At 41.5% G+C, this 25,777-nt stretch overlaps 1 protein-coding gene across 2 annotated transcripts; it reads left to right on the top strand.

Annotated features, from left to right (window-relative positions):
- The first annotated feature begins 450 nt into the window (after window positions 1-450).
- On the top strand, window positions 451-25,762 carry tgfbr2b (transforming growth factor beta receptor 2b). 2 transcript variants are annotated; one of them, XM_064343795.1, is made up of 7 exons: window positions 451-785; window positions 8,479-8,626; window positions 9,889-10,079; window positions 16,084-16,874; window positions 18,615-18,756; window positions 23,982-24,109; window positions 24,380-25,762. In XM_064343795.1, the coding sequence occupies exons 1-7, from the start codon at window positions 710-712 to the stop codon at window positions 24,557-24,559; spliced, it is 1,656 nt and encodes a 551-aa protein (XP_064199865.1). In that variant the 5' UTR covers window positions 451-709; the 3' UTR covers window positions 24,560-25,762. The 2 variants fall into 2 exon arrangements, with proteins under 2 accessions (XP_064199865.1, XP_064199871.1); XM_064343801.1 differs by lacking the exon at window positions 451-785 and adding an exon at window positions 814-893.
- The last annotated feature ends 15 nt before the right edge of the window (window positions 25,763-25,777 follow it).

Here is a 25,777-nt window from a genome sequence, read left to right on the forward strand (position 1 = left end):
GAAGCCAAATTCAAGAGGAAATCGTAGCAGTCCATTAAACATCTCGGGTACTCTAGCATATCTTACCAATAAATAATATTTGCTGTTACTAATAAACCAATAAACGTTGATAAAAAAAATAAAATTAAAAACTGTTCATTGACCTGCCAACGTGCTTGTGTGTCAAATTAACACAGCTGTTGTGAGAGGTAGCTACAACATGATGTCGGAATCTGGCTATTTAAACTCATCTGCCAAAAAATGCATAGCTTATAGATAAAATACCAATTGCAGTAGGCACTGAGTGCGAACGATTAGTCTACTTCACATTCGTATATTTTTATTATATCTTAAAATATAATAGCCTACAGCCTATTGAAACGTGTCATTTAAAGTCGCGTTTTCTCTTTTTGAATTTGAGGCGTAGGCCTATAATTACAGTCTTTTAAAGTCCGCACTGAGCTAACCAGCGAAGTTGCCAGGGAGAGGGGAGGAGAGAAAATGTCCTGCCCTTTCCCGAAAGATTTCCTGTTTCACTAAAGTGAGTTCAGTCTGACTCATAACCAGAGGTTCATTTAGACAGCCCGACTGTTTGCAGAGCCAGGTCTTGCTCACCGTGCAAGAAAAAATCACGTCTTGTTAATATTTCTCCAAACTTTTCTCCTCCATTTTGTCAGACGGTGTAAAAACAGTTTAATGAACATCAAGGGAAGGAATTACTGTTTTTCAAATGGAGCCACGTAGTTTTTCAATGGTTTGGTGGGGCACGATATTCTTCGTTTACTTTGTTCGTCTTGATCAAGCGGGTAAGTTGAGCTCTTTTATGTCTCTTGTGTGTCTTACTGCGAGTGTCTTGCCTGCGGGCACTTCAGATTTTTAGGAGCTACGGGGGATTCACCAGCACAAAGATCGTGGTATGTAGTAGAAATTCAGTTGTCAGAACTTTGTCTTAAATGGCCTTTCTCAATGTAAACTCTTAAAGCAAATGGTTTTTATGCCCAAGTAGGCTACGTACAACAGGTGGCTGAGCAGAACTGTCTAGGCAAATATTTAGGAAAATGTATTACCCCAAACGTAATTATAGCAATAATTAAAGCAAATTATAACAAGTCCATGGTAGTTAGAGTACTCTAAACATGAAGTTTTCCCGAATTGTAATATTGAGTGAGATATCTGTGAAGGAATTCCTGCGCTACATCTAATGGATTTTAGCTTGTCGGTGAATGAATTCATATTTCCTAGTTTTCCTATTGCAGACTCAACTTTGCGAAAGCATATTATTGAATGTAATATTTAATACTCCATAAACAATTGTCGTTTTATTTTAGGCTACTGTTGGCCGGCCTACACACTATTATGCTAATAATGAGTATTGCTTTTATTGCGTGTGTATTTAGGCTAGGCTATATGTTATTTGCGTAAACGTGTTATGGATTTTAAGAAACTGTCCCACGATAGTCAATTGCTGCGTGAAAATATCTCACATTAATCCGCTCCTGACTATCCTACCACAGGCAGTGTAACTCTTGAACCTTTAATGCTGCCAATAACCTATGTTTCCTGCATGCTATTAAACTATGAAAAAGCATTTTGCGTGGTAATGTGAGTGGGTGTGGAAAAATTGAAACATGATGATGAAACGCATCACATGTGCCTGCATTGTTTGGGTAATAAAACAGAGTTGTGTAGACTACTACAACTGTGGACTGAACATGACTAAACAACCTGGCATTTTACTCATGATTAGCATGAGATTCTACCATTTCTTTGCATTAGCATTGTAGCTACTGAGAGAAATACAGTTCGCAAAATGTAAACAGTACAGCAAAATTTTATGTATTCAGCAATTTTACTGTAAAGTACTTTGCAGACATGGTTATAGTCATAAATCCAATAGCATTAGCTAGGTGAGGTACACAATATGAACTATCAAGAAGCATTCCTTCATGCTTCACAAGAATCTCACGTAGCAGCCTAATAAGAGGTGTTTCTATTTTTGTTACATCATGGTTTCCGTTATCATTTAGGCTATAGGCAGGTGGCAAAGAGATGAGGACACTTTTTTTCCTGGACGTCATATCAGGTTGAAGTTTATGTAAACAACATCTTATGCCTGCATAGTCTTATAAAATGTTCCACCCATAACTAATTTGCCATTTGTGTCCTCAGTCATTACTTTATTGATTTACTCATGAAGACTTTTGAAATGTATTTAACAAGACTTTTAAAATACTTTCTTTACAAATATTTTCCTCATCAGAGTATTAAAACCAGTTACATGTGCTATAAACACACACAAAGGCGTTTGTTTTCAGATGTCTGTCATTGAAAAGTCCTATTGCACGGCTTTGGGAAACTCCAAATCAACTGAATGAATCATTTGAATGTGAGTGGTCCCCTACTGGGTGAAGCCATGGTTAATTTTTATGTTGACATTGTAACTAGTTGCATTTCTGCATTTAGACCAGTCATTTTACGGTAGCGGATTTTGCAGATACAGTTATCCAGAGCTCTTTATACAGCTTAAATTCTTTGTATGTAATCATTTGCATACCTGGATATTTTATGAAGAAGTTCAGGTTCAAGGGTACAATAGCAGTGCAAAAGTAATCTTAAACATTTTTGAATATTCTATTACAATGCTTCTGAAGTAGTATTCCTTAATGGATATGGAACTGCTGTCAGTTGTGTTGCATGCATGGTAGAGTAGCCTACCACTCATGTTTTGTCCAGGTTGAGGGCGGTGTTCAGTACATTGATATATACTATACCACCACTCTTTTTAAAAATAAAATTTGTATTTCACCCCTGCCGCACCCCCAACTCTCTTATTCACTTGTTGTGTTGGACAAAAAAGTGTATAAATGAATTTTAAATTTTTTTATTTATTTATTTATTTTTTTATTTTTTTTACACCTTTTCTCTTGTCTTCCATCACGTGCATGCATGGGATATGAGATAATGGAGTGACACCACTGATTTATGTTTGACAGGCATTAGATACCTGATCTTAAAGTTATAGCTATATTGAATGTCTTCATAGTCCAGTATGAAAGCAACTTGCTCAGTCCATGTTTATGCACAACATAGCCAAAGTATGCCCTCTCATCATCGTCTCCTTTTCCTCCCCCCTCACTGCAATTACAGGTAAGCTGGGTGCCAATTAGAGTCCTGATCCTCCCCTCCTCCACCCCCTTGTCACCTTCCCACCCCCCATCAGTGTAAATGGTACAGACTTTCCAGGCTGCATATGATGATGTATTTACAGACATTACACTTCTAAGGACTAGACCAGCGTTTAGGATGGGAATTATAACTGGTCCATTCCACATGGAGTGTGGATATTTCTAGGCATGTCCCATTACTACATGCACAGGAACCATGCCTTCTGCATATGCCTACAGAGATCAGGCTTACTCCACCAGCCTTTGTGTTCAAAGGGGTAGAGGGTTGTTAGTTAGTTTTCCTCCCAGTCTCTCTGTACTGTTAGTCTCAGAAAATAGCTTGTTGGATTTCACTTTGTGGCATGGCACATCATTGAGATATTGTCTCTGTGTTCTCTTGTTCCTTTAAGTAGTTTTATTTCCTTAATTACATACTAGAGCACATTTTTATTGCTTAGGTGCCTTTACCATACAGCGAAATGTAAGTAATCTTGGATTAGTGAATTTGTTGAAACTAAAAACATATATAGCAGCATTGTATATCTTTCCAAAGCCATTGCTTTTGTTTGTGTCAAGACATAAGTAAATATGGTATTTGTTTAGCCCACCCTTAGTTTGGGTTCTGTTTATTTTTTTATTCAATTTGTTCTTTCTTTATTGATTTTTCATCCTGTATATCTTTCCTGACAAACTATTGACAAGATCATCCGTTTTACTTAAATGAGACAGACGTTCATGTTTCAGACTTTCATTGCCCCAGATCATGCCCAACATCACCACCAAAACCAGTTTTCCTTCTTAACTTCAGCAGCTTTCACCATTCCTCTCACATTTGCATATTGGTCAATCGTGGAGTGCGGATGTGCATAAACTGCTTATAGCTTTCTGGCCACACAGAGCCACACCCAGTGTGGTAAAGAGGTAAAAACACTTCCTCAACTGAACCTCATTGAGACAACAAGCTCAATCAAAGAACACCCTCAATCAAGGCCAGGATTTATGATAATCCCCACATTTCAATCACAATAACGTCTGAATTATTCTCCATTTGGTTAGTGAGCTTTTGGGATTTTTGTGTGATTGGGATTAATTTCTGTCCTTAGACAGTAAATTCTGGAAAACTCTGCAGTTCCAGCATTTTAGTATCACCAGTTCAGTGGCTGGAGAGGATCCACAGAAGCCTTGTACACTGGGTTTGACTATAACAGGATTTTTCATGTGAATGGTGTCAGCTTTTCCCTCGTTGGGTACTGTCTAGTTAAGCTGGCTGGCTGGTGGGAGAGATACTACAGTGGGGAAGGGAATGTAAGCATGTGTTTACTCTAACCTCTTTGGGCCTCTGTGGAGAGCTCTAAATGGCTATTTAGGGAGGTGGGTCACATGACTTGAAAGTGGTTGTATTTTATATTTCCCATGTTACTCTGCTTGTGAGGATGGATATCATGCCTTCGATGCGGTACGTTTGACTGAACAGTACAGAGTATTTACCCAATGTTTATATGGACTGACAAGCAATATACACCTCTAATCAACTGTAACGGTCACATATGCTGTTTATTGTTTTATCTACTATTTATAACAGTTCTTAATGAGGGAATATGACAGAGGCCTGTACTGAGGGATCAGCACAGCCTTGCAGCAGTGTCATAATGTTGCAGCAGTCTGGTGAGAATGCGGCGAGTGTTGCAGGCCATGTGATCACCAGTAGAGCATGCAGAGATCCGTGGGAGCACAAGGGGGCTTTCTCTGCACCCAAACTCCTGTCCCGGCCTCTGCTGAAGTCATTACTGTAGCGATAGGTTGGGTCGCAGTTCTTCCTCCCTGTTATTTCAGTTCTGTGGGGCTCTGAGGGCCTGCCATCCCCATTGTGAGTGAAAAGGCAGATTTCTCCCCAGTTCATTTCCACAAGCTGTGACCTCACTTCCTGCGGTTGTCAGTCAAAGGAAGAGAGGGAGAGGGGAAGAGAGAAAGACAGCCCATCTGATTTCCTCCCTCATCAGACTCAGTGACCTCTTTCTGAAGGCTCAGGATTTTTTTTACCCCACTATAGAAAATTAAATGTCATCAACCTTGAATAAAGTCTCATAATTAATGTAGTTAGCTGGCAGTGTTTTTCCCAGAATCTGTATGTGTTATGTGCCTGAACAGTTTTTCTGAATCATAAAAGGACAAGTGTTGCGGTGGGGCTGTGATCAGATAAGGGTGGATATTCTTTTGTTTTTCTTCTGAGTGACATACTTTTTTTGTGTTGTGTGGGAAGGTGTAACAGAGCTTTTGGCTTGACTCACTGTTCGTTTTTGCAGAAGGATCTGTACGCTGTGTGGGTCAGTATCCATCTGTTAGCTGGTGATTAAAGGTTTTTAGCCTTCTCTGCCTCCTCTTGCCAGAACAGCAGCAAACAGGCTTTATCAGGAAAGGCACGTGCAAACAAGGACAGCCAGATAACTGCTGGAGCTCATCTCAATCTACGCACGTAGGGCTACACTCACACATACCCACACGCATACCACAACAGACGGTGCATGCTCATTCACATACACACCACGCCACCACACTTACGCACGCACTGCCACACTCATGTGTGCACACATGCTGTACAAACACACACATTGACACTCACACTATTTCCTACTTACTGACATCCTAGATATTATTACAGGAGCACAACAGCGGCAGAAACTGCACATAATAAACTCTCTCAAAAAGGGAGGGGTTTTGAACTGAACTGAAATTTTTCAGGTTCTGTTTCAAATCTGCTGTTTCAAAATAATACAAATCAGCTAGCTATGCAGCATGGCTTTCTTTTATTACTATTTTACGAAGATGTAGAATCTACGCACTTGATTACGGAAGCATTGTGAGAACATGTATTAGAACCGCTTGTTTACAGATCTGTGTGTTGATAGGTTTTGGTTAGAAACCTAGTTGTGTGTGAACTTATATGACTGGGGAGAATTAATGTTGTGGTCGATGCTAAATTGTTATGTTTACACAGTCAGCCATTATGGAATGCATAAGGATACTGCAGCTGCTCTGTAATAGCACACGCATTTGGGTCTGTATTTTATTTGCATTTTAGTTTGTGAGTGTTTCCAGAATAATCACACTCTTTATGTTTTCTTGATTGCTGTGTCATTGGTGTTGTCTGTTTTCAGTGTTTGTGGTATTTTGTGAATGTGTTTTCAGGTAACTGCCTCACATACACAACACAATCATGGCCATTTTACAGGGCAGGTCTAAAAAAAGTAGGCCTATTCCTCAGCCTCAGCTGAAGACTACAAATAATAATAATAATAATAATAATAATATTAGTAGTAGAAAGTAGGTGTAGTAGTTGTAGTAGTTGTAGTCTTGGTGATGGTAGTATTTTACAATTTTTTGTAAATATATTACTGAAACTAAGGATTTAAACTAAGGACTCAGAATTAGCTGAGCCCCTCAAAGTGGAGAGCACCTTTTAAAATGAATAGCCAAATAAATGTCTGTAGCTGAGAGGTTTTTGCTTATTTGGCTGAATGTAGCATACTATTTCAGTATTTTATTATTTGTTTTAAACAGTGCACTGTGTAAACCCTTTGTAGGTAGATATTTTTCATTTTTGTGAGCCTTGTGATGTAATGTAGTGTCATGTTCTGATATTGAGACCTATTGACGACTGTCTCAGGCCAAAAACTCCAGATATTTGTATGGCCTTTCAGAAGCACAGCTCTGCTCTCTCCCTCTTCACTTCAGCGGCCTATGATTACATCATCGCATCTGCCCACATGCGCATGTGCCCACTGCTCCACGCACTACTGCTGCAGGCCCCTTCTGTGTTGCTCAATGATATGAGCCATACACAAGTAAAAATCTTCATGACTGCTAGTGTTATTTTTTATTATTATTATTGTTATTATTACACAAGTAATTAATCAGACTAATCATTATGATGTTTCAGACCAGGAAATAAACAGAATGGAGAGGGCAGAAGGAAACACCTAAAATGATTTGACACAAATGGAACTTCAGGTCTTTTGAAGAATACAAATAGAAAAAAAACCCATAAAAAGACTTCTGACTGTCATTATAAACTATTCGCTCTGCTGTGGAGATCACATTACCTTCCACTATGTGAAATATGCAGAAGAAGAACTAGAGGAGCTGTATTGTACCCAGACGGTTTAAGGTTAGATTTTGTATAAATAAATTATATGTACAACAGTATAACAACTATGCCACAGATAGAGAAGACAACATGATGAATAATAATAATAATCATCATCATCATCATCGACAGAAATAATATAATTATACGGTAGCAATGATATCCAGAAAGACACCCCTGGTGGTTTCTGTGCATAATACTTCTTATAGTTGTGTCAAGCTGCTTAAAATCAGAGCATGTAGGGTGTGTGAGTTAAACCACAGTTTTCACTTGAAGAAATTAATATTTTTGTTTCATGTCACCATCTAAGCTAAAATAATGGGAAAGGCTTATCTAAATGTTCTAACACAAAATTAACAGATGTATTCTGTTCATATGAAATGAGACAAGGTGAGATACTGTCTATAATAATCCTGCATCATCCCCTTGATGTTTGAATGCAGACAAGAACGCTTTATGATATTGAGAAAGTGTGTTAATATCATTTGCTTATGATCTAGTTGTATTTAGGAGAATGCACATTTAAAAATGCTATTTCTTGTCTTCCCAGCTAAATAGTGGGTCAGTCAGATGTTTCATGGAGTTCCTGGAGGAATTTTAAATCAAATTTTGAAAATTTCTTGTGGCTTTGGTAATAAATTAAATCTTTGTTGATTTACTCGGTTTTTAATGCACAGTCAGGTCATTGTAGAAAATTAATAGAAACGTATTCTAAGCTTTTTTCTAATTGTATGTCTCTCTTGTATGACCCAGTAAAGTCTCTTTACTTTTTTGGGGGAAAATAAATAGGGGGGAGTTAATATTTTTTGAAATAGGCACTGGTAATTAATGTGCAGATGTAATTTTTTCAAGTATCAATAATAATAAGTAAAACTGTTGTGGAGTGAGAAGTAAAAGTTTAGACTTTTTATGTACAGTAAAGAAATCAGCATTCTCTCTCATTTCATTTGAGCATATAGACTTCCTTGCTTCATGGTGACCTACTTCCTGCTTCCTGTAGAAATCCTCTGCAGTTCCAGTAGCCATAGACTGCATTCCATTCCAGTGCTATCCAGTGTCTCCTTGTGCTATTTCAGGTCTATTTCCCTAAGGTGTTTTTTAAATTTATTTTGGAGGCCCTTTGGAGCCTTTAATTTTTTTTGTAGTAGTTTAAAGCCACCACTGACATTGCCTCTCCATGTTTCCATACAGATGGGACCTTTAACTTTTTCAAGATGCGGAATCTCTGCAAATTCTGTGAATTGAAGGCATCCACCTGTGAGGACACCGGCACTTGCTTCTCGAAATGTGGCATCACTTCCATATGTGACCAACTAGATGAGGTCTGCGTCAGCATCTGGTATGCACCCCACCATTTACCCATAAATCCCCCCAGACATAATGAGCAATCTCCTGTCCCCCCCCCCCATCACCAATGTCTTTTCAATTTTTCCCCCCCAAAAAAACATGGGATATTGGGATTCTTGCAACATTGATTTAATTTAAGATTATAATTTATATTAAACTGCATTTTGTTTTGCTGTCTTTTCTCAATGGGTGGTTTCTGGCTTAATTAGGTGCACTTATATAGTACTGTGTAGGACCCCCTTTTGCCTCCAGAACAGCCTGAATTCTTCACAGCATAGATTCAGCTAAGTGCCAGAAACATTCCTTTGGGATTTGGATCCCTGTGGACTTCATAGCAGCATGCAGTTTCTGCATATTTTTCAGCCACACATTCATGTTGCAAACCTCCTGTTCCACCTCATCTCAAAGATATTGAATTGAAATCTGGGGAATATTCAGGCCATTGGAGTGAACTGAAGTCACTGTCATCTTTGTGGAACCAGCTTGAGATGATATGTGCTTTGTGACATTATCCTGCATTACCCTGTATCCATTTACAAAAGGGTATACTGTGGTCATAATGGTCAGCAACAATACGTAGGTATGCTGTGGCACTTACAGTAAATGATGCTCATTTGTTACTAAGGGGCCTAATGTGTGCCAGTAAAACATTCCGCACAGCATTACACCAGCAGCAGCAGCCTGTACTGTTGATACAAGGCAGGATAGATCCATGGATTCATGCTGTTTATGCCAAATTCTGACGCTGCCAACAGCATTTGTGGCCTTTCTGTTAGCTGGAATGAGAATGCCCATTCTCCTCTGACCTCTCTCATTAAAATGATTCACTGTTTGGAGAAGCAGACTATTTGAGCAGGTGTTCCTAATAAAGTGTCTGATGAGTGTATATCCCTTCTTGACGTGTATCTTGTCTTTGTTCAACATGTCTTCACATCACGTTGACTTTAAATAGCAGTTTACTGGCTCCCTAAGAGCATAAAACATCAGGGAATGTCTTTGGTTGGACATCATCATTGTGTCTAATGATGCATTTGTCCAGTATTGTCAGTATCAAAAGAGTTCATTTTGAAATTGTGATCTGCCCTAATAACTAATAATAAAGGGTGGGCTTGATTAGATGTTCATAATTTAATTTTAAAATGACTGTACAATGCTCTATATTTAAATTCTTGTTAAGTAGGTACAGAAAACTTGTGGGGAGGTGATTTCTGGGTCCCATCTTAATCATGGCGTGACTCCCCCACCCCCCTTCAGGAGGAAGAATGATGATAACATCACCGTGGAGACATTGTGTCATCACCCATCCAAGCAGCTCTATGGCCTGATGCTGGATGACTACAACACAAGCAAGTGCCTGATGAAGGAGAAGAAGGTCCCTGGCTCGAAGTTCTACATATGCTCCTGCACTGGCGAAGAGTGCAACGATGAGCTCACGTTCCCTCCCTGTGAGTCAATCAGTCTGTCTCAACCAATCAGAGCTTCTGTCAATCAGTCAGACTCAGTGACCAGTGCATCTATCATTTAGTCGTACCCAGAGAGTGTGATTGGTAGTTAATAGTGATCAGTAAGTCTGTCATTAGGATATAATGAGCTTTTAAAGCAACGATTACAAGGATCAGTGGGAGATCACAGGGACCTGTCTGTGATCTATACCACATGCAGAGAGGTTCTGACTGGTTATAGTGGCACAATCATATCCATGCTGTTCTATAAAATGGGATTTATTTCACCTTCCGTATAAAGGCTGCTGTGTGCATGTTTCTTGGGACAAAACAGGTGGATGACCCGTCACCCTCACTCCCCTCCCAAGGACAAACCTCTTCTGGTTTAATGCAATAAAAACATCATCAGAGTGGGAGGTTGTGACATACTGTATCACCAGAACCTCCCATTCTCTCTCTTTTTCTTTCCCTCTGCTCCCCTGTCTCTTCTTCTACTTCCTCTGCCCTGTTATTCCTTCTAACTTTTTGCTTAACCCCGTTCTCTCTCTTTCCCTCATCTCCCTCGCTCCCTCCTTTCTCCCACTATGTGAAAACATGGCCGGTGGAGGGTGAGCTGGAGGCTTCAGACATGTGGTTTCCTGTCTGTGTCTAACTCAAAGCAGAACATCATCGCCACATGGCCAGCAGCCCCTTCCAGACAGCATGCTTAATATCCCACTGTATTTACAACCTGGGCTCAGGCCAGTGCAGGATTTAAACCTGCCTTATATTCCTCCTTTCTCTAACTGTCCTTCATTTTTTTCATTAATCTATTTTCTTTTATTTTATATTTTTTAAATGATGACCTACCTGATCTAGAAATCTATAAAAAAATAAGGTTATTTTGGCTTTTGTCCTGTGTTTGCCTGGTTTCTGTCAGGCTGCTGCAAGAACTCAGCAAAGGAGACTTGGTGTGTGTGTGTGCGTGTGCGTGTGCGTGTGCGTGTGCGTGTGCGTGTGCTTGCGCGTGCGCGTGCGCGTGCGTGCATGCGTGTGTGTCTGTGTGTAGCTGAAGCGAGACACTCTGGGTCTGTGGAGAATACGTTTTGCTGGAAGTCAGCGCTCTCTTATTGGATGAATGCCACTGCTTACAGCTTTGGAAATACCTCACATTGTTGTCCTCGTATTTTTCCCATAACTCCACAGCAACGTTAGAGCATCACAATTTTATCACAGGCCCTCCGTCAGTTTTAGCACTGAAGCACTGCGAATTAATTCAGAACACTTGTGGAAGGAACACTCAAACCTGCGTGTTTTATTGCCTTTGCTACAGTGTTGCTTACAACCCAGTCTGTCATGAATACTTTTTTTAGATTTGTCTTCAAAAGGGTTTTTATAGCTTGCAGATTGGTTGGTTTGTTTATTTTTTCAATCATTCATTTTGTCTGACTCAGTGTGGTGAATTGCTTGGTGGAAATTCCACACTCCCCTCAGTCCCCTCATCACAAATTCCAACACAAATTCAGCATCTATTCTCTTGTCTTGTTGCACCTCTTTGTAGCACGAGCGACCCTGTGCTAATATAGGTAACTGTATTGGCCTTGTGCTGAACTGGTGCTGGTTTGTAAGCTGAGTAGATTCTCGCTTTTGAATGAACTTCAAACAACCATCTGAAACCCTGTTGCATACTCACCGGCAAATTCTTGGCAATTTCTTCTGGTAAAGGTTTCATAATATTGAAACGTAACAGGCTCATGAATACCACTACTACCACATATACATCGGAACATGGGGTGTCCCCCACCCCCATACAGACACTGAAAGCTTCTACACTGCATCTTCATTTACCAGTTAGCATTTAGTGTACTTTATACCTTTTCCCATGGCTGTGAAGGGAGACAGATGAAAAATTGCCTGCTCAAATTATCTTCCAGTGCAGCTTCTTTACCCTACAGGAGAGACCCCCTCCCCTGCAGGCTTAAGCTGGTCCTCAGCTTTTGACCCGACTGCCCCATGACCCATGAAGGAAGTTAAACTCAAAGCTAAACACAGTATGTCAGAACAGAACCAAGCTATTTTTGAACCTGAAAGCATTGTTCATTGTACTCATTGTGTAGGTATTTGCCCAGTAGTTGTTTGAAAAGAGTGGGTGGGAGGCAGGTGGAGGTGAATAAATATATCCTTTTCCATCTCAGCAGTTTTTAGTCTGGTCGGTGGTGCATTTCGGCAGTGTTCCCCACGCAGTGCAATCCTCGGCCTAGACACAGTGCAGTGAGTCATGGGACGCTCTAGACAGGGGCAGGCTGTGGAGGTGTGCTAGTTTAGCCAGTACAATAAAACAGCACCAGACGATGCATGAATTAAAAAAACCCAGATACAACAAGTGTCCTCTGTCTTATCTGGGGGAAAAAGGGTGATATTAGAGTGTGTGGTCCTAAATTAGATTAAATGTTTTTTTATATAAATGTGAATCCTACCATTTAAAAGACAGATGTATGTTTGGAATGTGGTTCAGCAACAACAACAACGGAAAATGTTCCTACAAACAGCTGCCAATGCTGATGAAGTCTTCCACACTTGTTTTTGGTCTTTCAGCTCGGACCTCAACGCAATAATGTGAAAATGCACCATAGCACATTAACACCTCGGCTTTCTGCAATTTCAGCTGTTGAAATGGCAGTTTTAATGAAGCCGTACGACATCACTAGTTCCCCTGTCTCAACAGGAAAAAACAATAGCGAACAGATGTTTGCATAAGCCACAAAGCCTAACATCGTAACTGCATCAAAAAGAGATCATTTTTTATTGCATAAGAATTTAGAACACAAATGAAATAGCGTTTCCATTTGGACATCCTTTTTTTTTTTTTTGCATGTAAAGAAGTCATTTTCTTTTGGTGCAGTGTGCTGCAACATCCTATTGTGATCATTGCTTGCTGTATATTGGATTTATTTGCATAGTTACTGTGAAATCGGCTCAGATATGTAAAGAGAAAGTTTTCTCTGTGGGATAAGATTTGAAGTGACAGAGCTGCTACGGAATACCAACTTGTTTCGTGACTTTGCTGGATACACTTCCGATTGGTCGATGAGCAGTCATTATTTCTGAATAATGTATTATCCCAGGCTCTCAAAACATGCTGTATCACCAGAGAACAGCTTGTCAAGTTGAGGAAATTGTAAATGAAGACCTACTGTATATACTGACCCTTGTTCAGTTAGAACTTTATTCACATCACGGTCAGGGTCTCAATTAAGCTAATCCTGAGTCGGTTTTTGGTAGAAAATCTGAGGGGTGGGGATCTACATACACCATTTAAACAGACACTTGAGTTGTGAACCAACAACATCCTAGTGAGAATCTAATGAAGTTTCTGAAATTGATTTTTTGGTCTGTCCGGTACTGTTCATCTTTTGTACAGACCTAATTTTGTTTTGACTTCTCATTTAAAACTTGGACATGGTTTACAAAGTGTTTGCATTTTCTAGGTCCTCTTTTCAGAAGGATATCATGCCTGGGTTTGGGATAGTTTTTTTTAGATAGGAAATCTGGCTTTTTAAGAATCCAGTAATTCAGGACACATTCTAAACCATTGCAATCATTAATATTTTGATCATTTTTGAGTCACAGACACTGAAAAGTCTTAATCCCTGTTTACATGACATGCACTCCACATGATGATATTTTCATTATATGGCAGCAATAGAGGACAGGCTTTCTGACAGCAGGAGACTCTGAAGGAGAGCAGCCAGGTCTAGGGCTCCTTGGCATCCTACCTGTTTCGTTATTTTTGTGTTTGTGTTGGAAAAGTATTCTTTGATTTTTTTCCTTGGCTGGTCACAAGCTTTTCTTCCAAATTTTCCCAGAAAATACCGCAGTTTCATAAAAAGCCTGATTTGGCTGTGCCAGGCTAAATACACTACACATTCTAGACTTGGAATATTTGTGGCTGAACATTGTACTAATTGTACAGCATATGAGCCAACATGTGTGTGTGTGTGTTTCCAGGCTCCCGGACTCAAATCTCAAACTCCCGCCCAAGCACACAGACCAACATACCCTGGTGCTTACAGTAGATGCCATTGTGGGGCAGACACCGTTTAATGGCCCATATGCACCCTAGCATCATTCCTCCCCTACCTCCCTCTCTGGCATGTGGTTTGCCTGAAAAAAACTTTTTGTATTTTGTACTTTTCTATTTTTCTTACAGAGTTTTGTTTCAGGTATGTGTGAGCCACGTCACTCATGTGAATAAATCTTATTAAATTAAAAAACATTTTTTGTGCGGAGATATTCTTTTTTGGCTTTTGAACTAAACTTGGCTTGTTCCCCTGCATTGACTGCCAAACAGGCAGGCTCTGAAGGCCTACACAGCCGCCTGTGAGCAGCTTCACCCTGCAGCTCCAGGTTCTGACTGCTCCAATCTGCCCCTCCCAGGGGTGGTATGTCCCCTGGGACCAGGCCTAGAGCTGGCCTGAGGGGCAGCTAGACAGAGGCGTTCAGTTGGAAGGGGGAGTTGGCAGAAGGTCCAGTTAGGATAAGGGTGTAAAATTCCAGCTGGAAATTTGACCTGGATCCCTGTAGTGAGCTGTTAGGAAATATCATGACTCATCTCTGCAGATGACAGTTGATTGGGGGACTGTGAGAGGTCCATGCGCCGACTGACAACATAATAATAAATACATAATTGCACACCTGCAGTCTGCTGATACTATGGGTAATGATGCTGGGTTTTTCTTACAAGCACTGTCTTTCCCTCTAAGTTCATGTATTCTTTTTTTCATCTATTCTCTTTCATCCATTCTTAATCATTGAAGGAATATCATTTGTGCTGTCCATATTGGTGTAGTGGAGGCAATGTTAATGAATGTATCCGTAATGCAGGAAAGGCTTCACTCAGTCCTCTGCTCTAAGGTGTTCCTGCCTGTGGCTCTTTAGTGTTATGTCTACATTTTTTGGAGGCACACCATGCTTGTCTGTGCCTGCCAGTCCAGTTCAGGAAACTGCAACCTTCTGTGTTTTAAGCACAAGAAACCCTAATCAAACAGCCATGGCTAAAAAAAACCTGAAAAAAGGCAAGTGTGCCTGTCTGCTCAGCAGGTGCGTTTTCATAGTAATCTATGGAAGTGAACAGCTTGCATATTCTCATTAGAGTTTTGTCATCCACAAAAACAAGCTACCAAAGTATCGTTATTAGGTTAAGATGTGGTTGAACCACAACCAGTGGTTGATTCTTTGTCCCCAGTATCATCCTTTAGGTGTGAGGGAATTGTAGTATTTGAATAATAGTGTTTTGATTATTATTATTGTCTTGTACTCTCCATCTGTGACATAATTGGCATACTTTTTTACATAAAATTTATTTACACAAAATCTAACCTGAACCTTTCATTACAATACAGTTTCCCTACTGCTTCTACTGCATGTCACACAATGGAAGGTCTATAATGAGATCCTCACTCTATAACCTAGAATCACAGCAGAGTGAGTAGTTTATAATATCTATTTGTCTCCTTCAGAAGACCTGAAGTTCTATTTGTATCAAATCATTTCTAGGTGTTTCCTTCCTCCCTCTCCATTATGTTTATTTCCTGGTCCGGAACCTCATGAAACACACAGGGTTGGGTTGCAAGAATAAGGTTATTTGTGTGTGTGTGTGTTTTGAGAGCATGTGTGGATGTGTAAATATATATATATATATATATATATATGTGTATATAACAATGAATTGCTTACCTTTGATGCTTTACTTAATTTAGTCATATACATTGCAACATATTTAAAAATAATAACCTTAATGAGCATTAAGCAAGATTGGACAAATACAAAATTATAAGCATATTATGAAAGAATAGTAACATCATTCAAAATAATAATGTTTATTGGTTGACCAGTTTGAGTTTTATATTATTTGGGGACATTTGGTGCTTTATTATCTATAGAATGTCCCCATAGTGTTGTGGCTGCCACATAAGCAGTGTTAAGCAGTTCCACTGACCTGCACTGCTGTGATTGTGTCGTTACCTAGGGACCCCCCATGAAGATAACCAGGTTCTGCTGGTCATCCTGGTCAGCCTGCTCCCATTGCTTATCCTGGCTGTGCTGGTCATTGCCACTTTCTACTGGTACCGGGTTTATCGGCGGCGCAAGCTGAACCAGGAGTGGGAGAGCAGGAAGCCCAAACGGAGCAAGGGCGCGGTGGACTGCAGCGACGCCTGCGCCATCATGATCAGCGACCGTGACTCCGATTCCAGCTCCACCCACGCCAACAACCTCAACCACAACACCGAGCTGCTGCCCATCGAGCTGGACCTGCAGGTGGGCAAGGGCCGCTTCGCAGAGGTCTACAAGGCCAAGCTCAAACAGAGCTCTTCTGAGCAATTCGAGACGGTGGCCGTCAAGATCTTCCCAGATGAAGAGTATGCATCCTGGAAGAATGAGAAGGACATCTTCTCAGACATCAACCTGAAGCACGAGAACGTGCTGCACTTCCTGACGGCTGAGGAACGCAAGGTGGAGAAGCAGTACTGGCTCATCACCGCCTACCACCCCCGCGGGAACCTGCAGGAGTACCTGACCCGCCACATAATCAGCTGGCAGGACCTGTGGGTGCTGGGCGGGTCCCTTGCCCGTGGTGTGGCCCATCTGCATAGCGACCACACCCCCTGCGGACGTCCCAAGGTGCCCATTGTCCACAGAGACCTGAAGAGCTCCAATGTCCTCGTGAAGGGTGACCTCACCTGCTGCCTCTGTGACTTTGGCCTGGGGCTTCGATTGGACAACTCGCTGTCTGTGGATGACCTGGCTAACAGTGGGCAGGTAAGGCTCTACTCAGGTTCTGTATTCTGTGTACTGTTCTAAATGTGACTGTTGAAACAGCGTATAAGCACGAGCAGGGCTGTGTGCAGAGTAGCCCCTGAGGAGTTTTCTCATATCAGTGACACACACGTCAGCCCAATTTTTTTCTAAAGTTGAAGATGCCAGGATTTCCACAGAATGGGGCGATCTCAGGAGTTTATTAACTACACGGTAAAATAAACTACTCGTAATAGCTTTTATTCAAAGTGTTTCCACACAAGCTGTCCACCCAGAAAGGCCACTTCCTTCCCAGATGTGCTATTTTTACCTTGTCAGGGTTTTTAAAATGGTCTGTTTTAACAGAGGCATGACTCGCATTGGCATGCTTTGTGAAGCTTTGTAAAGATCATTGTCTCAGCAAATGCTGTCCCGTCGCACCACATTTGACCCTTTTTAGTCAGGGGTGGGGATGATTCAGTCCTGAGTAAGAGAGGTATCATGCAGATGATAAGAGTACGACAACAGTTCTCTGGTCTACAAGATTACCAATTGGCTGCTGTGCCACCCACACTTGGATCTCTGAAGCCCTGCAGCTGAAGTGTACACAAGTGTTGCCCAGTGCACTCGACTGTGAGCCAGTGAATATTTTGTACCTACAGTTGAGAGATTGTGTGATTGGACAAGAGGTGTGTCTCTTGCTGACCACTTGACTAACTGACAAATCAACATCCAACATGTATCTGCACAACTTCTGACAGGATGAGGCCAATTATGTCCAGTTGCCATGGACACCATGTAATAGTCAGTGGGTTATGTCACCCAGGCCTGAGGCTTGAGCCTGCAGCTGCAGGACTAAAACTGAGCTTGTGGTGAACACCTTAACCACAAGTCTAAGTGGATTTCCCCCTGCAGTGTCATGACACCTAAAGTTAATCATACTGACACTAAAAGTTCAGTAGCCTTATTTTGCAAAGCCTTAAGCCAGTCTGTTTATAGTGTTTTAGTTTAGCCCATTAATAATGCTCTCCTGTGTAGCTTGATATTTGGCATCTTAGCCAAACTGGTCTCAGTTGTGTCCATGACGTGTCACTTTCATAAACAATTTTCTATCAAAGCTTGTATGTTAGCAGTAAAAAATAGTCAGATGAATACAGTTAATAGGCAGTGCTGTGGCAGGGTTTGCGTTCAGTTTCTGCATCACTGAGCTTTTTGTAGAGAGCATCAGTGTGTAATATCAAAACACCCAGCCTGCTACAAACAGCTCATTTGCTGGGAACGTGCAGCTGTGACACATCTGCAAACTTCAAAGCTGTCCTTTAAGGAAACATAGTTTGCCTACAAAATATACAAAATGCTAATCCTTTTTAAGGTTAATTTTAGTAGTGTTGACTCCTGAGAGCGTTTTAAAATGAAAGCAGCAGAAATCCCCCTCCCCTCCTTGTTTATTGTGTAGTGAAGGTCAATCTAATCATTGCACCGCCAACACAAACATTTTTTTAATGTAGCGGTTATCATAAGAGAGTTGGCCATGTGCTTGTTTCCTGTTTTGTTTTACTGAACTTTGAGGATCTATATTGATAATATGAACATGGCTAAATGAAAGTAATTGGGAGTATTTGTTCTCAGCAAATGTGATGACAATGTTTGGTGTAGAGAGAGTATGAAGAGTCATGTATACCTGGCAACATACAGCATTCCTGTTGGTACAGTGGTACTTCAGGAACAGGAAATATCAGTCTTTCTCATTGTCTCCTCCTGTAGGTGGGCACAGCTAGGTACATGGCCCCAGAGGTCCTGGAGTCCAGGATTAACCTGGAGAACATTGAGTCCTTCAAGCAGACTGACGTCTATTCCATGGCCCTGGTGCTGTGGGAGATCACCTCCAGGTGCAACGCCATTGGAGGTAGGTCCATATGGGCATTTGTCCAACAGAAGCAGAAGAAATTATGAGTCTAATGAATGGGATGAACAGACTTCAGTATTGCCATTGCCATTCAAAGACTGATTTGAATCTGAGCAGTAGGCACTGATAGCAGATTATCTGATCAATGGGCACTAAGCGAGAACAGTACTGTATTGTTCCAACCAGGAGTACGATAGGAATAGGAGAGCAGTGTTGACATTCACGCTTGATGAGTTGGGTACTTAAACATGTTTGTGTGTGTCTCGGTTGACCTCCTGACATAAATCAAACACAGGAATTCCCTCTCTGACCTCACTAGTGACTCTCATTATTGACTGTTCTCACATTCCCCTTTTTGCAGTGTTTTTAGTTCAGCTCAGGAAATGGGTGGTTGTTGTTGCAGCTTACATACAGAAAATACAAATAGGGGTTGTTTCCTACCACGGAAAGGAAAACATTTCAGAGCAATATTTCAGTGGATGCAGAACCCACCCCCCACACCCCCCCCACCCCCACCCAATATTGCTTAACTTTGTCTTCATTGAGCTTCTGTTGGTTGTTCCTTCAAGAATAGCTTCAGATAAAATACAGCTTGAGGCTACCGCAGAACACTGTGTTGTGATAATGGACCACAGAATTATCCCATCTTTGGACATAAGCACAAAATGAATAACTCCAGCAGAGACAAAATTCCAGGAGGACACTGGTTTAACTGATATTGAGAATGACAAATAACCAAATAGATGGTTTCTTTGTTGTTAACGTAAAAAGGGATAATATGTGAGTATTGTCTGTGTAAACCACTCTAGATACTGGTGTCTGATAACATAATCACAATCTCAACCTGTGCACCTTTGAGATGAATAATTTGAGAAATGTCCCTGTGTCATATGAACACACAAAGCAAATGGGCAAGAGTGCCAGTACAATGAAAGTGCCATGTCACATTATCAGTATTCATTATTGTCTGTCAATATGATCTGTACAAACCATTTTGCTGTGATTAGCATTACCATTTTGGGATTCTAAAAAAGCACAGAATATTCAATTTCTTCACCAGAATCTAAGCGTACACTCATTGTGAATCCAGAAGCTTAAACTCCTCCTCCAAATAAGCACTGTAGCTTTTCTGCCAGAAAGGAGTGCTAAAAAAAGCTTTTTAAAGATTAAAACTGGATGTGCGTAGCGTTGCCAAACTGGAATAAGCTCTCTAGGTCCTGTGGTTTATTGTGGTTTGTTTGAATAGAGGAGTAAAATTATATTATGAGAATGATCTCTTGTTTTCAAGTGGGACACCTGCTTCATCAAAGCATATTCCATTATGTTCAAATACAAAATACAAGTTTCCCAGATTTAGCACAGACGCACACATAGTCCATGTACCTCAGGCTCAAGAGGCAGCCCAATGAGCCATCAGCAGTTGACAGCTATTCAGGATAAAGATGACTTGTCATGAGGCATAAATGTGTGAAGTAAGCGGGAGTCGTGTTTATCTGTGAGTTAGGAAGCGCAGGCTGAGCTTACAGTGTTCCTGCATGTGGCCCACAAGGGTGGGCCTTTCATGGCATAGATTCTATTTAATGGCAGTATTGGGTGTACAAGAAGCTGGTACCTTTGCACATATAGACTGACTAACGAAATCTGCAGGTACTTATGAAACTGGCAGGAGAGGAAAGTCATACATGGGAAAATAGGGCAAAGCGGGTTTTCCTCCAAGCTTTGTTATAAAAGGAAATAAAAAAGAAGCTTGAAACAATCATGTCAGAACAAGTAGGTATATTTGAAGTGTTTAATTTTTTAGGATGCAGTGTATGTAGATTGTGATATTCAGAGTGGGTAATGGAGAGAGTGAACAACTAAGTGAATTCCCTGTATTCTGAAAAGAATGATGAATGATAGGCATTCACATCTGATATGAGCCACTCTGATCGCTCTACAGCAGGTTATTATCGTTACTCTTAGACAGCCCCTTTCTCAGCTGTCATTCCAGCAGGGTGAGTCAATCTTCACGTCCGTCTCCACTTACCCACATACCCCATGCCTGCCCCAACCTGCCCAGGCTGCTCTGGCTGTGGGGAATCACCTCGCTCCGGCTGTGGAGTATCACTCTTTCACTGTCCACATATAGTGGCAGCATGACTCAGGGGGCCATTGGGAAAAGGCCTTTGGCCAGCTAATATCATATGGCCATGATCAACAAGCCGGAGAACAGAGTTGTTATGATGCAGTCGGCGGTGGGGTGCACTGTCTAATTTAAAAAGTGTCATGGATGGCATGGAGCTGGTCCTTCCTATCTGTGAAAAGCCTCTGTTAGAATGCCTGCTGTTTGTCCCTACAGAGAAAGACCAGCGAGAAAAACAAAAACCATGCTTTTTTTGTACCTGTCTCCCTCCCTATATAATTTGCACATCCCAAATTAGCTGCGGGCTTGGGCTCTGGGTGCGGTGGAGTGGGGGAGGGGTTGGGGGAGGCAGGCTTGGGAGGGAGGTTGGGGAGGGCGGAGCATTGGCCTGCACTCTGACTGTCTGCCAGCCCTCAGAATGCTGGTTTCCTCGAGGGAAGAGGCGGGGCAGCTGTGGACCAGATGTCAGGGACCAGTGAGCTAGGCAGGCTGGTACTCAACACCCAAACTGTAACACTGATAGCCTACACTCACTCTCACAAAACACCCAAACTACACTACTGACAGCCTACACTCACTCTCACAAAACACCCAAACTATACACTACTGACAGCCTACAGTCACTCTCACAAAACAACCAAACTACACTACTGACAGCCTACACTCACTGTCACAAAACACCCAAACTACACTACTGACCGCCTACACTCACTGTCACAGAACACCCAAACTACACTACCGACGGCCTACACTCACTCTCACAAAACAACCAAACTACACTACTGACGGCCTACACTCACTGTCCCTCAACATAAACCATACCTTTGACACCTTTCACTTATTGTCATTCAATATATTTTTTATATATAAGAATAGTTGTAGTAAACCTTCAATATTTTCACTTTTCACTTCTCAATAATCAGTTTAATTCACTAAACTCTAAAACTGCAGTGAAATTCAACACCTGTTCCCAGTGGCACGGGGTCTACTGCATCTTCTCACTTCCAATTTACAACAAGCGGTTTTCCAAAAAAGGGTCACTGCATTCAGCAATTGATGAATGAGTATTTTTCATTTTCAAATTCATAAAATAGCAAGTTGCATTAGACACATTGTTGTAATAATCTTTTTGGCTCATTGTATTCAAATGTCCAGGGAAATAAAACATTATGGAAATGCCCACACATACACATACACATATTTGGCATGACTGTGTTATGACCAACTTCCCATAGTATTTGTTCAATTGTAACAGCAGTAGCAGGAGCTGAAACTGGGAAAACAATGTTTTTCCGCCCCAGGACACACAATATCTTGTGGGTGGGTATATTTTGTTTTAAAAACTGAAACGGGGGAAATCCAGTTGTCAAAAACAGGAAGTGTCAGGTTTTGGACACAAATGCTCTTAGGAGTCCCTGTCAGGCCCCCGGCTTCCTACCGGGCGAACACACATCAGCCTCGCTACTTCCTGCAGGCCCAGATCCTAGACACTGTTCAAATTCTCATAGTGCACAGTTTAGAGTACGTACTGTAACTGTCCTGTTCAAATTCTCATACTTCACAGTTTACAGTACATACTGTAATTGCCCTGTTCAAATTCTCATAGTGCACAGTTTACAGTACATACTGTAATTGCCCTGTTCAAATTCTCATAGTGCACAGTTTACAGTACATACTGTAACTGCCCTGTTAAAATTATCATGGTGCAGTTTACAGTACATACTGTAACTGCCCTGTTAAAATTATCATTGTGCAGTTTACTGTACATACTGTAACTGCCCTGTTCACATTCTCATGGTGCAGTTTACAGTACATACTGTAACTGCCCTGTTCAAATTATCATTGTGCAGTTTACTGTACATACTGTAACTGCCCTGTTCACATTCTCATGGTGCAGTTTACAGTACATACTGTAACTGCCCTGTTCACATTCTCATGGTGCACAGTTTACAGTACATACTGTAATTGCCCTGTTGAAATTCTCATAGTGCACAGTTTACTGTACATACTGTAACTGCCCTGTTCACATTCTCATGGTGCACAGTGTGCAGTAATAACTATAACTGCCCTGTTCACATTCTCAGAGCATGCAGTTTACAGTACCCAGAATTAGTCATCTCATGGGGCTGTTTTAGTATAGTATCTGTATTCTGATGGATATAATGTCTTTACCATGTACCAGGTCTGAAATGCAACTCACTGAACCTTCAAAAAGCATTTTTTAAAAGTTTATTGTGAGAATTTTCTACACTTTTTTCTCACTGTGGGTTTTCTCCTTTTCTCAGTGGCACACCTTGCCTTCCAGGGGGACACTGATCAAAACAACAACAACAACAAACCAATAACAACATGATGCATTAGATTCAAATGCAAATCTCCGTATTCAGTGAGCTAATGGAATTATGGTTGCTCCCGTGAGGATAGTAAAATCCCATAATAAACTTCTGTTTGCACGTAGTATCTGAACATCCTCATTTGGATGTGGCTACAGAATAACGCTCTTATTCGTCATATATTATTATGATTTCTAGAGCCATTGTCTGCTGCTCAGCAAGCCTTAGGCTGCCATGTAAGCCTGTGTTGTCTGAATTTCCTTTGCACTTTAACTGCATACATTTGGATTGTGAGTGGATCAGTTTGCAAAATGCAATCCAAGAACCCAAACAAAAAAACTGTGACTTGGAGTAGATTCTGGTGCTGAAAGATTTAAGTAATTTGTCTGAACTGAGACATTGTCTTTTTTATAATTGTAATTCGGGACTTTGGTTCCTTGGTGGTAACTAATGTATATTTTAGAGCCAATGGCATTCTCATTGTTGATTTATTGAGATCCCTGAGGGCACCAGACATCTCAATTAATTTTCCAGACTCTGGAAGCAAAGTTTTGGATGCAGTCCCACCTCAAATATTTTAACATATGGCCCCTGTGTGACACAAAAAATACATTATGCAGTATGAATTATCAAAATAAATTCTATAAGTATGAGTGGATTGGAGGGGTTTTAGTGGTTGAAAGTGGGATGTTCATGGGAGGATCGTCTGGTTCCTGTTGATGGATGGCTGATGGTTACCGTGGAGTCTTCCTGTTTTGTGTCTGCTTCAGAGGTGAAGGACTACGAGCCTCCCTTTGGCTCAAAGGTGCGAGAGCACCCCTGTGTGGAGAGTATGAAGGATAACGTCTTACGAGACCGAGGCCGTCCAGAGATCCCCAGCAGCTGGAATAACCACCAGGTAATGACTGCGTGAGCACATACTCGCACACAAACTGCGAAACAGCAAGTACACACACTCTCTTATCCCACACACACGCGCGCGCGCACACACTCGCACACAAACTGCGAAACAGCAAGTACACACGTTCTCTCTTATCCCACACACACGCGTGCACACACATGCGCGCGCGCGCTCACTCAAGCATGTCCGTATTCTGAATGCATTTCAGTCTGCTGTGTGTAGTAAGTGCACGTGTAGTTGTGACCGTGCGGCCGATCCTACCTGCAGGGTGTGCAGCTCGTGTGTGCCACCATTAACGAGTGCTGGGACCACGACCCAGAGGCACGGCTGACTGCGCACTGCGTCGCCGAGCGCTTCCACGACATGGATCACATGGACAAGCTGTCAGGGCGGAGCTGCTCGGAGGAGAAGATCCCAGAGGACTGCTCCGTGAGTGATGGGAAGTAGCTCCCACCACGCTTCCCTGACCAAAGCCAGGGGGTGGGGCTTATTTTACTGATCAGTCGCCCAGCTATTCTGCCTGGACCATGAGGAGCGCTCAACAGCATCCAATTCTGCTTTCCGCAGGGACTCTTGCTGTGAGTTTGGGGAACAGAGAAACTGGAAGATGTATACCAGTATATGTATATATACCTGTATATGTATAACACATTGGTCCTCCTGGATGACCTCACCGAGAGGGAGAAGCAATAAGCTGGACAGAGGCAATATAAGCATTTATAATCAATGTATTTTGCGCTTTATCAAAATACCTATGCAATACAAGACCATGTGTTAATGTACATTCATGAAGAGAGTATATTCATGTATTTTAATGCGGCTGAGGGGCATGGGTGCACTACCCCTCCCTCAGGAGTGAGAATTGTACAGACATGTTTATAACATTAATGATAATTCAGCCTATTTCTGCAAGGGAGGAAATTGTACAGTAAACTGCACAACTCTAAACTGACAAGTGATGTTAGGTAGAAGTTTGTGTGTGTGTGTGTGTGTACATGAGTGTGTGTTCGAGTGTGTATTTTTGTGCGTGTGTGTGCATTTGTGTAAAAACATTACATTTCTTTCAATGAAAATATGCATAGCGTCATCCAGGGATGGGTGGGTTTCCGTAGGCCATGATGACAGTCTCGTGAATTTGTGACCACTACTGATTGGTCAGGTAGCCGCAAATCCGTCTGTTAATCTGCACGTGAAACGTCATCCCCTCTCTCACGTCTGTGGGAGCCTGACTTACAAGCAGCAGTGTGATGAGAAGTGGCGGCTTCAGGGCAGGGCAGGGCAGGGCTTGTCTGCGCTGTCCCAGATCGACAGCGGAGGCGCTGGCAGTGAGCGCTGATGGAGATACAACTGGGCTTTCCAAATTGAGGAGAAAAGGGGAGGAAAGTATTTAGGAAACAAATCAATAAAACATACTATGCAGTGAAGCAGACTATCAAAAGGGAATAAAAATATCCTATGCAAAGTATGCTGAGGCTGGAATTCTACTGACTGTAGTCCCAGCAGCGCTTTCCCTGCACAGTACAGTATATTACTACAGGTATTATTGTGAAAAGAAAAAAAACTATACAGACCCCTCAAAGGTCTTATTGTTCTTTTGTATGTAAAGTATTGTGTAACACAATGATTAAAGCATTTCAGTATTTACTCTAACCGTAAGAATTTATT

Source organism: Anguilla rostrata, chromosome 1 (assembly GCF_018555375.3).
Source record: "Anguilla rostrata isolate EN2019 chromosome 1, ASM1855537v3, whole genome shotgun sequence".
Classification (NCBI taxonomy): Eukaryota; Metazoa; Chordata; class Actinopteri; order Anguilliformes; family Anguillidae; genus Anguilla; species Anguilla rostrata.